Source organism: Condylura cristata, unplaced genomic scaffold (assembly GCF_000260355.1).
Source record: "Condylura cristata isolate star-nosed mole 26May11 unplaced genomic scaffold, ConCri1.0 scaffold00026, whole genome shotgun sequence".
Classification (NCBI taxonomy): Eukaryota; Metazoa; Chordata; class Mammalia; order Eulipotyphla; family Talpidae; genus Condylura; species Condylura cristata.
In genome coordinates, this window is record NW_004567127.1 from 8578940 (window position 1) to 8592306 (window position 13367).

The following is a 13367-nucleotide window of genomic DNA, read 5'->3' on the forward strand; positions in this document are numbered from 1 at the left end:
TGGAGGCCTGAGGACATGGGGCAGGGCCAGGATGGTGGGTCTGCAGGCTGCCAGCATCTCTCCTGGGAGATGGGGCCACAGCCCAGAACGCTTGCAGCAGGACACCCCAAGTTGGCCCGCTGCTGGCTGCCCCATGAGGTCAGCACAAGGCAGGTGGCAGCCAGCTTCCTCCTTGGGGCTGTCTCAGGCTGACCCTGAATGAGCTGCACTCCCGGGGAGAAGGTCTGGCCTGCGTGGCGGCCGGGCGCTGCCATGGTTACACCAACAGGCAGCTCACACAGCTGCGTCCTGGACCACCTGAAAGCTATCCGAGTCTACCTGGCAGCCAAGCGGAACCAAGCACCCAAAAGGATTTAGAGTCTCTGGTCTAATGGCCCCCCTCTGTCTGGAGAGGACTCAGAGGGGAAGAGCCCCAATACTGCAGTGGGCCCCTGCTCACCCGGCAGCAGCACAGGTGAAGCTGGGCCCTTAGATCTGGAGAAGGGGGGCGGCTCCTTCTGCAGGCAGTGGCCCCAGCACTGGCCAGGAGAGCCCCTACTGTGTCCACGCCGTTAGGGCGGGCCCAGGGCATGGTTGCCAGGCTCAGAGCTGAGTGTGACTTGAGGATTTGTGGCTCGGGGATTCGTGAATTTTGCTGCTAGGTTTCCTTTGAGCCCCGAATGGACCTCAGGGTATACCTGTGATGCCTTGGGGCATTATTTGGGAGATTTCTATTCAGGGATCAGGGAAGGGGGTACCACTTTAGTGGGAGGGGGGGACAAGGATGGAAACTTTGTGAGACCCAGTGCCCTCAGGAATACCCACCAAGCAGGTCAAGGTGTCCTCGGTCAGGTACCTCCCCTGCAGGCCTATCACCTCGCTTCCAGAGCCTAGCCTGGGAGTGCTCCCTTAAGTCTCCTTCATCCTCTCTTCCCTGCCAATACCTGACACCCAAAGGATCTCACACTGGGAATCCCATACTTCTCTCAGGTACCTAACAGGTTCCCAGCCTCCAGCCTAGCTCCTCTCATAAGCTTTCTGGGGTGGCCTTTGCTTGAAGAAGGGGCTCACGCCCCCAGACACCCCCCTTCCAGGCTGCAAATACCAGTTTCTCCCCTGTTCCCCTTTTCCAGACACACCCTCTCGGTTCCTTCCATCCATCCCAGTTAAACCCCGAGCCCAGGACTCAATCGAGCTGTGTGGAACAGAAGGCAGCCTCCCACTGCCGTTACGTTATCACATTTATTAGGCCAAGAGACACCAGACTCGAACGTTCGGGAAGAAATGATTCATGTGTTGCTGCACCTTGGGAGAACAGCTGCCCTGCTCCCTCGCTAATAATGACAGTGCCTGACCTTTGTAAAGTGACTGTAAGGTAAGCCCTTCCCTATCTGGTCGTCATTTCGGTCTTGGGGGGTCTGGTGTTAACATTTCCATTTCACAGGTGAGGAATCCAAGCCCAGAGAGGGTGACTGACCCATCTCAAGGCCTGGTGGCCAAATGGGATTAGAAATCCAGGCTCCTAATTTATATCCCGTCGCCACCGATTCGGGTGGGAACCCCCCCACAGAACCTGACCTGCAGGGAGTTATCAGAGAGCCAGGGGACGCAGAAATCCCGACTGCATCCTTCGGCTCTAACGCTAGAGGCAGGTGTTAGGCAGCGGCGCTGGGGCAATGCAACATAACTTGAATTGGCCTGAGCTAAGGTTTACCTGGGGACTCCACCTAGTCGGGGGGCCGGAGGGGGAGGGGAACAGGGAGGGGCGGCTTTCTTTCCAACCCCCATCTCACCTGCCCGTTTCCTCTGGACCACGCCTTCTTCCGGGGCCGGCGGGCTGGCATCACTGTAGGTGCTGTCCCGAGGCGAGGTCTCCTCGGACTTGCAGTAAATGGGGGACTCCAGCTGGGGCGGCCGCGGCACGTGCTTCTTTCGTTTCTTGGGCAGCTTCTGCTTGGCCATGGCCAGCGAGTAGTACATGCCAAAGTTGTTGACGATGACGGGCACCGGCATGGCGATGGTGAGCACCCCGGCCAGGGCGCACAGCGCCCCCACCAGCATGCCCGACCACGTCTTGGGGTACATGTCCCCGTAGCCCAGCGTGGTCATGGTGACCACGGCCCACCAGAAGCCGATGGGGATGTTCTTGAAGTCGGTGTGGTCGTTGCCCCGCGGGTCGGAGGGCCTGGCGCCGATGCGCTCGGCGTAGTAGATCATGGTGGCGAAGATGAGCACGCCCAGGGCCAGGAAGATGATGAGCAGCAGGAACTCGTTGGTGCTGGCGCGCAGCGTGTGGCCCAGCACGCGCAGCCCCACGAAGTGGCGCGTGAGCTTGAAGATGCGCAGGATGCGCACGAAGCGGACAACCCGCAGGAAGCCCAGCACGTCGCGGGCGGCCTTGGACGACAGCCCGCTCAGCCCCACCTCCAGGTAGAAGGGCAGGATGGCCACGAAGTCGATGATGTTGAGCAGGTTCTTGACGAAGTCCAGCGTGTCGGGGCAGCACACGATGCGCACCAGGAACTCCAGCGTGAACCACAGCACGCACACGCCCTCGATGTAGGTCAGGATGGGCTCCGTCTCCACCTCCCGCCGGAAGCGCACGCTGGTGATGTTCCCCACGCGGTGGATCTCCGTCACGTTGCGGTCTATGTTGAAGGCCTCGTGGGTCTCCAGGCAGAAGGTGGTGATGGAGACCAGGATGAAGAAGAGAGAGGTGAAGGCCACCACCTGCGGGTGGAAGGAAGTGGGGCGCTGTCAGGCAGGGCTGCGGGGGGCCAGGGTTGGGTGGGCTGGGCAGGGGCAGGGCTGGAGGGCAGGTGGGGGTGGGGTGGGCAGAGCTGGAAGGGCCGGGCAGAGGCAGGCAGGAAGGGCACCCCGCTCCTGAAGGGTGGGCCACCAGGCAGTCGTGGCTGGTGGGAAGTGGGATACAGTACAGCCGGGCTGGAATCCCCTCTGCGGAGGGGCTGCACCCTCTGCTTGGGCCCCAGGGCAGCGCTTCCCAGCCCGGCACTGCACAGAAACTCAGAGCTGCTCCTGCTGGGAGGAGCTGAACCCACTGCCCACTGCTGGCCCCGCCGCCTTCTAGCCAGATGTGCATTAAGGGTTTTTGAACTCAAACTGGCACAGAGCTCATCGGGGAATCTTGTTAAATGTGATCCTGATTCAGGAAGGCGAGGGCAGAGCCCAGGAGTCTGCATTTCTAGAGCTGAGGCTGCTTGGGCACAGACCACACTGGGGGAAGGGGGTTCCCCAAAGTGACCTCTTGGACCAGCAGCAGCACGAAGCAGTGAGAAGTGCAATGCTCAGGCCCCCTGCAAACCTACTAAATGAGAAAAGTGAGGGTCAGGCCCAGTCCTCCAGGTAATTCTGATGCACGTGGAGTTTGGGGTCCACTGCAGTAAGGGGTATACCCAAGGCTGGGGCCCAGCAGGAATGATTTGGGGCCCCCGGCTGCCAGCCAGACCCCTTCTCCCAGCTCCAAGTCCCAGCCCCTCTCTCTCACTTCTCCCCTTGGAACACCCAGCTGACCACCCCGACAGTGAAAAGCCTCCAAAGGATGACAGCACACTGTGACAGGAAGGAGGAGTGCGGCCTGCCCAAACACCAGCCTTCGCCGTCCTGAGAACTGCCATCTCCCTGACCGTACCCCCTGGGTGCGAGAGAGCGGCCACTGTAATGTTGGTAGAGTGGTGACAGTGGAGAAGAGTGGGGCTAAGTGCCCCCCGGTCATGAATGGAGATGAAATGCACGTAACAGTGCACACTGTGGAGGCTTCATCAGGAAGACAGGTCCTGGGGTCCCTGCTGCTGCCTTGCTTGGTGGACCGGGGTGGGGAGGGCAGCTCAGCAGAGGGCTGAACCTACCCAGGCAGATGAAAGGACCCCATACCACTTGGCAGCCCCCCATGGCTACCCCACCCCAATTTCCCCTGCCCCCTGGGCCTTGCAGAGGTGTTTCTCTGCATTGCACTGCAGGGAGGAGGCATGCCTAGTTCTTAGTCCACTGTTGAAAGAGGGGGTCCTGGGGGGATGGAACAAAAAGCACCTTCAGGGTTTCTGGAGCAGGAGGAGCAAGTCTGTACAAGGAACTGAGAGAACCAACACTCACTAGCTATTCCCGCTGCTCCCCGCTGGCTCAGCTGGGCACTGTGACCCTGGGAGGCAGGACCGTCTGTCTGCCCAGAGGCCCTGGGAGGTAGGCTTCATCATCCCATTTTTATGAAGGTGGAAAGGAAGATCAGAGAGGCTTATAAACTTGCCTACAGTCACACAGCATGGGGTGGGGGAAGAAGCTAGACTTGAACTCAGCACTTTGCTTCGCCGCAGGCAGGGTCCAGTCACAGGAAAGCCTTCTCTGAATTACTGATAACGCTTCCAAGCTGCACCCTCTGGCATAGGGCAGACACATGTAAGGAAGACTTATCTTGCGCTCGCTCGGGCATGGATGGGTTGATCAGATCAGGCATAGAGGAGTGGGCTGGGGGAGTAAACCACACTGGGATACACTGTCCCACTTGAAATTTTGCCTTGGACTTCTCCCCTGTGAAAGTAAATTTCAAGCTCCCTTTCTGGCTTATTCTTCTTCCCTTGAGAAACGGGTTATCGGGGGAATCCAGGGTGACAGGGGCCTGCGGGTTCTGCATCACCATAGGAGAGGGGCTCAGGAGGTGTCTGCCCACAGCCACCTGGATACGGGAACCCAGAGTCCTGGGGTGTCCCCCCACCCCCAAATCAGAGAGGGCTGGCTTAGGGAAGGGGATAGCACACCCCAGCTCTGCCAGGAAGCGTGGGAAGCCGGAGTTTGCTCTCCCTGAGAAGTTAGCCAGGAGACCTGGCCCACCTGGGAGCCTGCGTGAAGTTAATTAGCGATTTGGAAAAACAAGTTCAGGAAGAGCCGCCAAGGGGCCAGCTGAGGGCACGAGGCGGGGGGCAGGGAGGGCGCCCGGCCGAGGCCTGCCCAGTGCCTTCCTCCCGGACAGGGTGCTCCTTCTGGGGCAGGTGCAGTGGGTGCAGCCAGCCTCCCGCTGAGGCACAGCCCCTGAATTCCCGCTGTGTTCACTCACTTTCTCAGCCCAGAATGCCCCATCTCCTTACAGACCCCTCGCCCTCGCAGATGACAGGTGACGTGGGGCCACCGTCCCTGTTTCTCAGAGGCCACAGAAGCACGAGACACAGAAATGACCCACTCAGGGGAGTCTCCTGACTGAACTCAGAGCCCTCCGTGCTCTTGTCAACCAAGTGGAGACACCCAAACCTCCCGAGGAGCCTTGATGGGCCTCGGTCTCCCAAGGCCCTTCCAGGCCTCTCAACAGGCAGCAGGCACCCCCGGAAGTCACACCCCAAAACACAGGACCCTGGGCTCTGGCAGGTGACCCAGGCGGGTCCTGAAACTATACATTCCTATTCGAGGCTCAGATTAGTCCCCAGACTGCATTATTTTGTAAGTGGGGGCTCCAGCCCACAGTTGGTGTTTTCCCAGACCTTCCTCTCTGGGGGTAGGGTCTCTTCCGTGTTACTCTTTTGATTTGGGGGGTTTCCGGGGCCATAAAAGGCTCAAGGAGACAGTGGTAGGGTTGAGCAGCAGACCACCCCCCCCCCAACAATGTGGGCAGTGCCAGCAGTGAACATCTGGGCCTCCTTCCCATCGGCCCCTGCCGGACAACGACCTCGGGGCACTGGGGGTTGAGGGGGGCTGAGGAGCCCTGGGCTCCGTCCCAGCCCTGCCTCTAACCCGATAAACACTCCATGCCCATTTCCTTGTTACACAACGAAAAGGGTATTTGTGCCATATGGGCCTCTCCCTCTGCCCCCACGCACCTCCCCAGTGTTACTCGAGGGTTAAATGCTCTTCTACATGGGATGTGCCCTCAGGTATCCAGTCAGTGCTCTGTAAATGCAGACAGAGCTGAGGTGATGGCGAGCCCGGCATGCAGCCTCTGAAGGCAAGTGGGACATGGCATCAAAAACATCACTTTTTAGGAGTGAAAGGGACTCGGAAGACATCCAGGTCAACACCCTTTCTGCTGTTCTGGAGAAACCTGAGGCCTGGGAGAACGGAACCGCCCTGGCCCCGTGGCTAACGCCGTCAATTCTTCCCACTGCATGAGGACACAGCACACAGATGCTGCTGGAGCCCAACTGTCCCAGTGGACACTGCTCGTGGGCTGGTCCCGCCGGCTGGGAGGAGCCAGGGAGGCCTCTGAGCAGGAAGGTGCTGCCCCCTCAGCTCTCTGCTCCCCGTGGCTGGCCCTGTCCTGCTGTGGATCCACCATCCCCAGAGACCCCCTGGTGGGCTAGCCCTGTGGGAAACTGAGCATGAACAAGGCACAGACATTGTGCTGGGTGCCGGGCAAGAGCAGAGACCAGCAGACCCCATGGCCCTCAGTCCACACATCTTACTGAAGGGAGATAGTGTAATAGGGAGGAACGTAAGGAGAGAAGGGGGTAAGACTTGGAGGATGGGGGAGCAATTTCAGACAAGGCGGTCAGGTAAGGCCTCCGCGCCTTCAGAGACCTGAGGAGTGAGGAAGGGCGTCATAAGAGGACCCATATTTTGAGCGGCAGAGAGAACAGACCGTGCAAAAGCCCTGTGGCCACAGCAGGTTTGGTGGGCTGGGGGGGAGTGAGCGTAGTACCCACCACACAGGGCCGTTCTGACGAGTAAAGGAAGTGGTGGCCGTAAAACAGCACAGAGCCCTGCGTGTCTCAGGAATCTGGCACAGGATGGGTCGGGGGGAGAGGTGACAGACACCAGTCATTGGAAATGAAATACAATCAGCGGGGGCAGGGGAGGGGAGCCAAAGGAGGGGGGCCAGGGAGACAGATGGACAGATAAACATAAGAACACTCATGCCCAAAAACCTATATTAAGGATGGAGTGTAGGAGAAGGGAAATTTGAGAACACAGCCAGAGACACTTGCAGAAGAAGGTTTGTGGGGATGGGGTGGTTGCTGAGCCTCCCGGGGAAGCCAGAGCCTAGTGCCCAGCAGGGCTGGAGAGAGAGTGGGCAGTCCTGGGAGCAAAGACGCAGGCAAGGAGGGAGTGTGCCAGGCAAGGCATCTCTGAGCGGTCTCCGGGTTGCTGGGCGAGGCCTGCACGTGAGCCAGCCCCTCTGGGAAGGCCCCCAGGAGGCTGGCTCTGGCCCCTCCCCGACCAGCTCAGTTCCAAGCTGGCACTTGCAGCTTCTCAGGGATCCTAGGCCGTCTAGAGCCAACACGTCCCAGCTCCAGGAGACAGCCCAGTGCAGACCACTGCCCATGACATGACCTTATCCAGTCTCATGTAGTTCTTGGTCACTGCCCATTGCGCCCCGTGCTGGCCTATCTCTGCTTGGGCTGGTCCCCTGGCCGGGAAACTCCCCTCATCCCTAACTCTGCAAGGTTAAGCACTACCCACATGGAGAATTTATTTCTATAATTATTTATAACCTGCCTCCTTCTAAAAATTGTTTCAGGAAGCTAAGTCATCATCCAGCCTGAATAGTATTTCCCCTGAAGCTTCCCTGTTCCCCATCCCCTGCCCCACAGAAGGGGCTCATCCCTTCCTTCTCTCCTCCTACGGAACTTTACTTTTTTAAGACAGCTGTGTCTCCTCTCGTGAACATGCATATTACCGGTGCCTGTCACCTGGTTTCCCCAGCTGTCACCTCCTGCACCTGACCTGGCATCTTCAGGCACAGGGACCACCTCTAACTCACCCTTGTATTTACAGAGCCCAGTCGGGATGTCTGAGATGTACTAAGTGCTCAATAAACATTTTCTGAAAGACCGTACTGCAGTCAAGGTGACCGCCTGTTCCCGGGGAGTCTGTCGGGAGGAAAGGTGAGCCCCACTTAATAGGGCTAGAGGGACAAAGGGGTGCCTAGCTCTCCAAGGTGGGCCAAGCTGACCGCTGGGGGGGGAATCCCTGCCAGCAGTCAGGTGACCATCCGTCTGCCTGAAAATAACGCCAGCAGGTGACTGGGTCGTGACAGGCCAGCAGTGCCCAGGAGCAAGGATGGCATGAGTGCCCGGGGCCCCAGCATCACAGGCTGATCTGGCCCAGGGTAGAGGTGAGGGGCTGGAGGGGTTCTGTTCCCGAGGCTGGGTCACCTGCTCTGTTCTGTGTGCTCTTCCTGTCTCTCCAAAATAGCCCAAGTTTATTTCATCCCCTTCCCCCACTTTACACCCCACCCCAAACGGTGACAAACAGAAACACCTCATCATCCAGAGACAAGATGTTCAGCGCGAATGTTGGTCTGTGCAGAACAAAACAACAAACCCAGGCGGAGGCTGGGGGCTGCCCGCAGCCCGGTGGGACAGGTGGCAGCCCTTGGCCTGAACCCCCTCTGTCACCTCCTTCCTGGAGCCCTGGCATTACCCTGCTGGAGTGGGGGGGTCAAGAGGTGAGGGGACCTGTCCCTCCCTAGCCCGCCAGACAGTTCCAGCCCTCACGCCAAAGCTCATCGCCCCAGTTGGCCCGGGCATCACCCAGGTCGGGGAGCTGGGGTCTCAGAAGGGGCGAGCAGGAGCCCGGATTACCACCCTGGAAGCCTTGGTCCACCCTCTCCCTGGTGGAGGGAAGCCAGCTCTGCACCTCTTCTCCTCTTGTCCAAGGACAGCCCCAGAGTGAGAAGGCTCACTTGACCAAGCCCTGACCAGACCAGCTCTACAGAGCTTCTCTCTGGAGAGAGAACGGAGGGCAGGGGAGAGGCAGAGGCCGGCAGGTGGCCGAGGCTGTGATACCTCACACACCTGATTCAGGTCGCCTGCTTTGGCTCCTTGTGCAAGACACCGGGTCACACACAGCAGGTGTGCGGCCTTGAGCCAGCCCCTCTGGGTCTCAGTTTCCTTCTCCGTGAGCTGAGGTTAACACCCCCTGCCCCACCGGGGCCGGACAAGACGTCTGAAGAAAGCACAGGGGCAGCAGCCCACAGGATGGCAGTGAGGCGTGTGAGCCCCCAGCTCCTTCCTGGGACAGGGGGTCCCTGTGGGTGACCGCTGTATTCAGAGGGAAAGGCCATGGGAAAAACTCAATCTGGGCGCTGATGTCGTCAAAGAAGAGCGATCGCCCTTAATTGGGCTGGTAACTGAGCTAAAGCAAGCCCCACCCCAGGGAACCTGTGGAGACTAGGAGGGGAGGGGGGTGCAGGAGGGCAGAGGTCCCGGGGTCCCCTTCAGCAGCCCCGTCTGTCTGCAGAAGAGGGAGAAGGCCTGATTCTACAGCCTTGGGTCCTGCGGCCCCCAGCCCCCCAGCCGGCCCCCCTAAGGGGAGGAGGCTGCTCTGCTGGCGGTGAGCCCTCACTGCCTGGAACTGTGGGTCCCTGGCGACAGGACCAGCCCGTCCTTGGTGGACTGAGCCTGACAGGGGCCAGCCACAGAGAAGGGAAGAGGGTGAGCACCCCACCCCTGGCAACAGGCTTCCATAATCAGCTCTGTTTGCTTCCTCCTTGTGTCTCTCTTCCTCCTGTCACGGTGCACCCCTCAAATGAGCAGGCTGCAGAGTGAGATGAGACACCTGGGGCCCCCTTGCACATGCTCAGCCAAAGCCCAGGCCCCTTTCCAGGATGCCAGCCTCCCCAGAATGGGAAAACGGGACAGTGTGGAAGTCAGGGGAGGCCCAAGGCTGAACAGAGAGGGCATTCCAGAAGCCCACACCCACCGGCCTGGGACAACAGGGTGGCGTCCCTTCCTAAGCGCCTGCTTGCTCCTGGGCTTCCTGATGTCCCCCACAGGAGGCGCAGAACCTCGGACACTCCCAGGCCAGAGTTAAGGACCCAGTTGCCACCTGGAAATGAGCCTTGTTCAGTGGCAAGAACAGGCTGTAATCCAAGAGCCAGGCTGCCTCTACCTACGGCATGAGCGCAGAAGGACTGACCCTGGCACAGCCTCGTCCAATAGATGGGGATGGCACTTCCCTCGCAGGTTGCCCAGGAGGACCAGAGCGGGCAAGCAAAGACCCCACGAGGCGTGGCCACTCATTTCCCAACTGCCTTTCTCCCTGTGTCCCAGGAACAGCTGGAGGCCAGCCTCGGCACTCCTCCTTGGCAGGTGAGTCCTCTTCGGGCAGGTGCTGTTCACATCAGGAGGAACAGCCGGAGGGCTGGTAACTAGGGGTGGCTGGTTGGCTCTATTAGTTTACACTTTGCACCTCTGAATCCTGTTTCTTTTGACTGCTTCAGTGGGAAGAATGAACCCTGCCTGGCCCCAAAGCCCCATCTCAACTGGCCTGACCCGGAAGGCCAAGCACCCCTTGCTCCCCGTGGACTCCAAGTGGCCAAGCAAGCCCTGCACTCACTCAGAGCGCGCCTGGCTGCCAATTCACTCAGCCAAGGAGAAAATAAAACTCGGTGATGGCACAGCCTCTTGAACTCAAGAGAGAGGACCCTGAACAGGTGGACAGTCCACAGGGCCCTCCGGAGGCTCAGAAATAGGCCCGGCTCCCTACCCACTTCATCCCATTCACGCCCTGCACGCTTCTCATCTTTCCCCACCTCCATTAAGCCACTTGGGCCTGCTCTCCCTCCCCCAACTCAGAAGGCGCCTGAGTTCTTGGGTCACGTCTCTCCCCGAGTGCACGCAGCCAGGAGTGGACACTGACAGGGCTGGGGATGTGTGAGGAGCCCAGAGGCCCTGGCCTGGGGCAGGTCTCGGGACTGGAGAGAGGTTAAGTGCCGCCGACCTTAGAGTGCCGCCGACCTTAGCCTGGCTCTCTGGTCTGAAAAAGGCCCTTGCGCCCAGGGACTGCCCTGGGATGCCTGTGTCCCAGGCGTGGCCACTGAGGCCCCGCCTGCCCCCTCCTCTTCCAGGCAGGCGGTGTATCTGCCCTGGTCAAGCATTCAGGCCAGTGTGGCCTCCCCAGCAGCCCGCTTCCCCATTTCCTGCCTTCCCCTGGCTGGAACTTTCCCTTCCGTGACAGGGTTGTGACAGGCCCAGGAGGTGACTGGGCTCTGAGACTCATTAGTGAGACAACTGGGGATGCCAGAGGTGACAACCAGTTCCACAGCAGAGGGCAGAGCCTTGCTCTTTCCTGTCTCCCAGATAGACCCCAGCCAGGCCAGGCTGCAGGCAGGCAGATCAGACCAGACACCAGCCCCCAGGGCCTTCTTGCCTGAAGGATCTGGAGCCTTCCCTCCCTTGGAGCTTTTAGTTGCCCAAGCACACTTCCCCCAGACCCCCTCCCACCTAAGGGACTTGTGGAAATTAGGTTGGCTCGGGGATGGGGGTGGCAGAGAGGGACTAGGTCTTGCCTGAATGAATGATGCGCTTCCCCCCTCCCTCATCCATTTCAAGCAGTAACCAGGGCTTCCTGGGAAGCCAATTTGTGCTGCAGTGAAGAAAAATGCAGCAGCCACAGATCTGGGGTGTCCCCGGGCAGCTCTGCGGCCCAATCCCAATCGCTGGGCCCTTCCTGCCTAGCTCTGCCCTCATCCCGGCTGTGGTCAGGCGTCTGGAAGCCCAAGGGGCACCCAGACGGGCACCCAGATCATCCTCCTTAGAGAAGCAGCAGCCCTCTCCCACTCCTGGAGGAAAGGGGCGGGCCCTGGCCCCGGCCCTACCTGTGAGGAGCTGAAGAGGCTACAGCCTGTGCCCCTCTCGGAAACTCACAGCTCAGAGCTGGCAGAGTCGAAGGCGGTGCGGGGCAGAGAAGCTAAGGCTGCCTCCTGCCCGAGCTGGTGCCAGCACACTTTCTCCCCCCAAATTCTGCATGACCCCAGCAGAAGCTGGAGGGCCAAGTCTGCAGGTCTCTGGCCTGTGTGTGTGTGGGGGGGTTGGTGAACACAAGCAGCTGTGCAGACCCTCAGCTGGGGGCCCCCCATTTGCTGAGAGGCATACAGCAGCGCAGCCATCTGGGGTCAGTCCAAGTAGTAAGTGTGTGCAACCTTCTGGTGAAGAAAGCATGGGAGAGTGGGGGTGTGTGATGCCCTGAGGACCCATGGGTGACAGCGGGGAGATAAGTCAGCCTGCTCCCCACTCCTCCAGGCCCCTACCCACGTGCCCCCAGCAGACCCCCAAGAGGCCAGGCGCAGGCTCACAGGCTCCGGCTACTCACCCTGGCCGCCCTGGAGGAGTAGGGGTCCTCGAAGAGCGCCCACATGCGCGGCTGCCAGCCTCGGCAGCTCCCGGCCCCGGGCCCCGAGCCCGCGCCTCCCTCGTGGGGCCCGAGGCGCTGCAGGGCCAGCAGCCGCTCGTCGTCGCAGGCCTCGTCGCCGGGGCCAGCGCCCCCGCCGCCGCCGTCCGGGCTCTCGAAGATGTCCAGCGCCTCCTCGGCGTCGCGGTGCTGCCTGTAGGTCATCCAGCAGCAAGGCTCCACGTCGGTCTCGTCGATGCCCCAAAAGGTGAGCTCCTCCTCGAACAGGGGCCCGCACACGTCGGCGGGGCAGTGCAGCTTGCCCGTGCGGTAGTAGTTGAGCACGTAGGCGAAGACGCCCGGGTGCCGGTCGAAGAAGAACTCGCAGCTCCCGCCGCCGCCCGCCCCGCCGCCGCCTTCGGACTCGGGCCGGCCCCCGCCGTCGGGATCGGCCAGCCAGGCGAGGCGGGTGCCGGGTAGCGTGCGCAGGGTGCTGCGGTAGGTCTCATGTCGCGTGCCGCCCACGTTGATGATTATCTTCTCCGACGCCTCGCCCTTGGCCATTTCCTCCTTCAGACATGTTTTGGACGGAGGCTTGTTCCCCGACTTGCGCCCGCGGTAGGAGGAGACACACACCGAGCTGATCATAAGAAGCGCTGCGGGGCTTCGGCTTGGGGCGGCCGCTGCCCTCCAAACACCCTTCCCGAGGAGGCAGCGTCAGGCGGGGGAGGGGGAGGAGAGCAGGAGGCGGCGGGAGGCGGCGGCGGCCCCCTCTGCGGCTTGGCCCTGCCCCTGCCTCCCCCCCGGGGCGCCGAGCGGGAGGAGTTGGGTTTCTCGGGTGCACAGGTGGTTGGGGTTTGGGCAGGCAGCGCCCGGGAGGGAGGCAGGAGGAGGAGAGGAGCGACTCGGGCGAGGGGCCGAGAAGGCAGGGGCACGCACGCTCACGCTGCCCCGCTAGGACTGGACACTCGGACGCTCCGGGCCCGGGACACGCCCCCACTTCTCCCCCCAAAAGACGAGCCGGCGCGCAGTCCGGGCGCACCGCGAGGCTCGGGACGTGCGCGCGCTCACACTCACTCGGGCCACCCTCCGGCTCGCAGACCGCGCCACTCGGCGGGAGCGGCCCTTTCCCCGCGGTGGCGGCGGTAGCGCAGCAGCAACAAGTCCTCGGAGCGGCTGCCGGGGCCGGGCCGGCGCTCTCACCGCAGCGGGAGCTCCGCGGGCCCGGGCTGCGTGCGGTCAACTCGCGGCGGCGGCGGCGGCATGTGGCCTCTTCCCCCCATTCATAAATCCAGCGCCGGACACGGGTGGCGGGCGGGGCTGAGCGGAGCGCGGCG

At 61.2% G+C, this 13367-nt stretch overlaps 1 protein-coding gene across 3 annotated transcripts in view; it reads right to left on the reverse strand.

The window, feature by feature from the left end:
• The window catches only part of KCNC4 (potassium channel, voltage gated Shaw related subfamily C, member 4), a 20886-nt gene extending 7525 nt beyond the window's left edge, over positions 1-13361 (reverse strand). For all 3 annotated transcript variants that reach the window (XM_004689670.2, XM_004689671.2, XM_012730102.1), the window contains exons 1-2: positions 12013-13361; positions 1773-2709 (exon numbers count right to left, since the gene is read on the reverse strand). In XM_004689670.2, coding sequence (XP_004689727.1) covers positions 1773-2709; positions 12013-12678 — 1603 coding nt within the window. In that variant the 5' untranslated portion in view covers positions 12679-13361. The remainder of the gene's footprint in view (positions 1-1772; positions 2710-12012) is intronic.
• Positions 13362-13367: the final 6 nt, after the last annotated feature.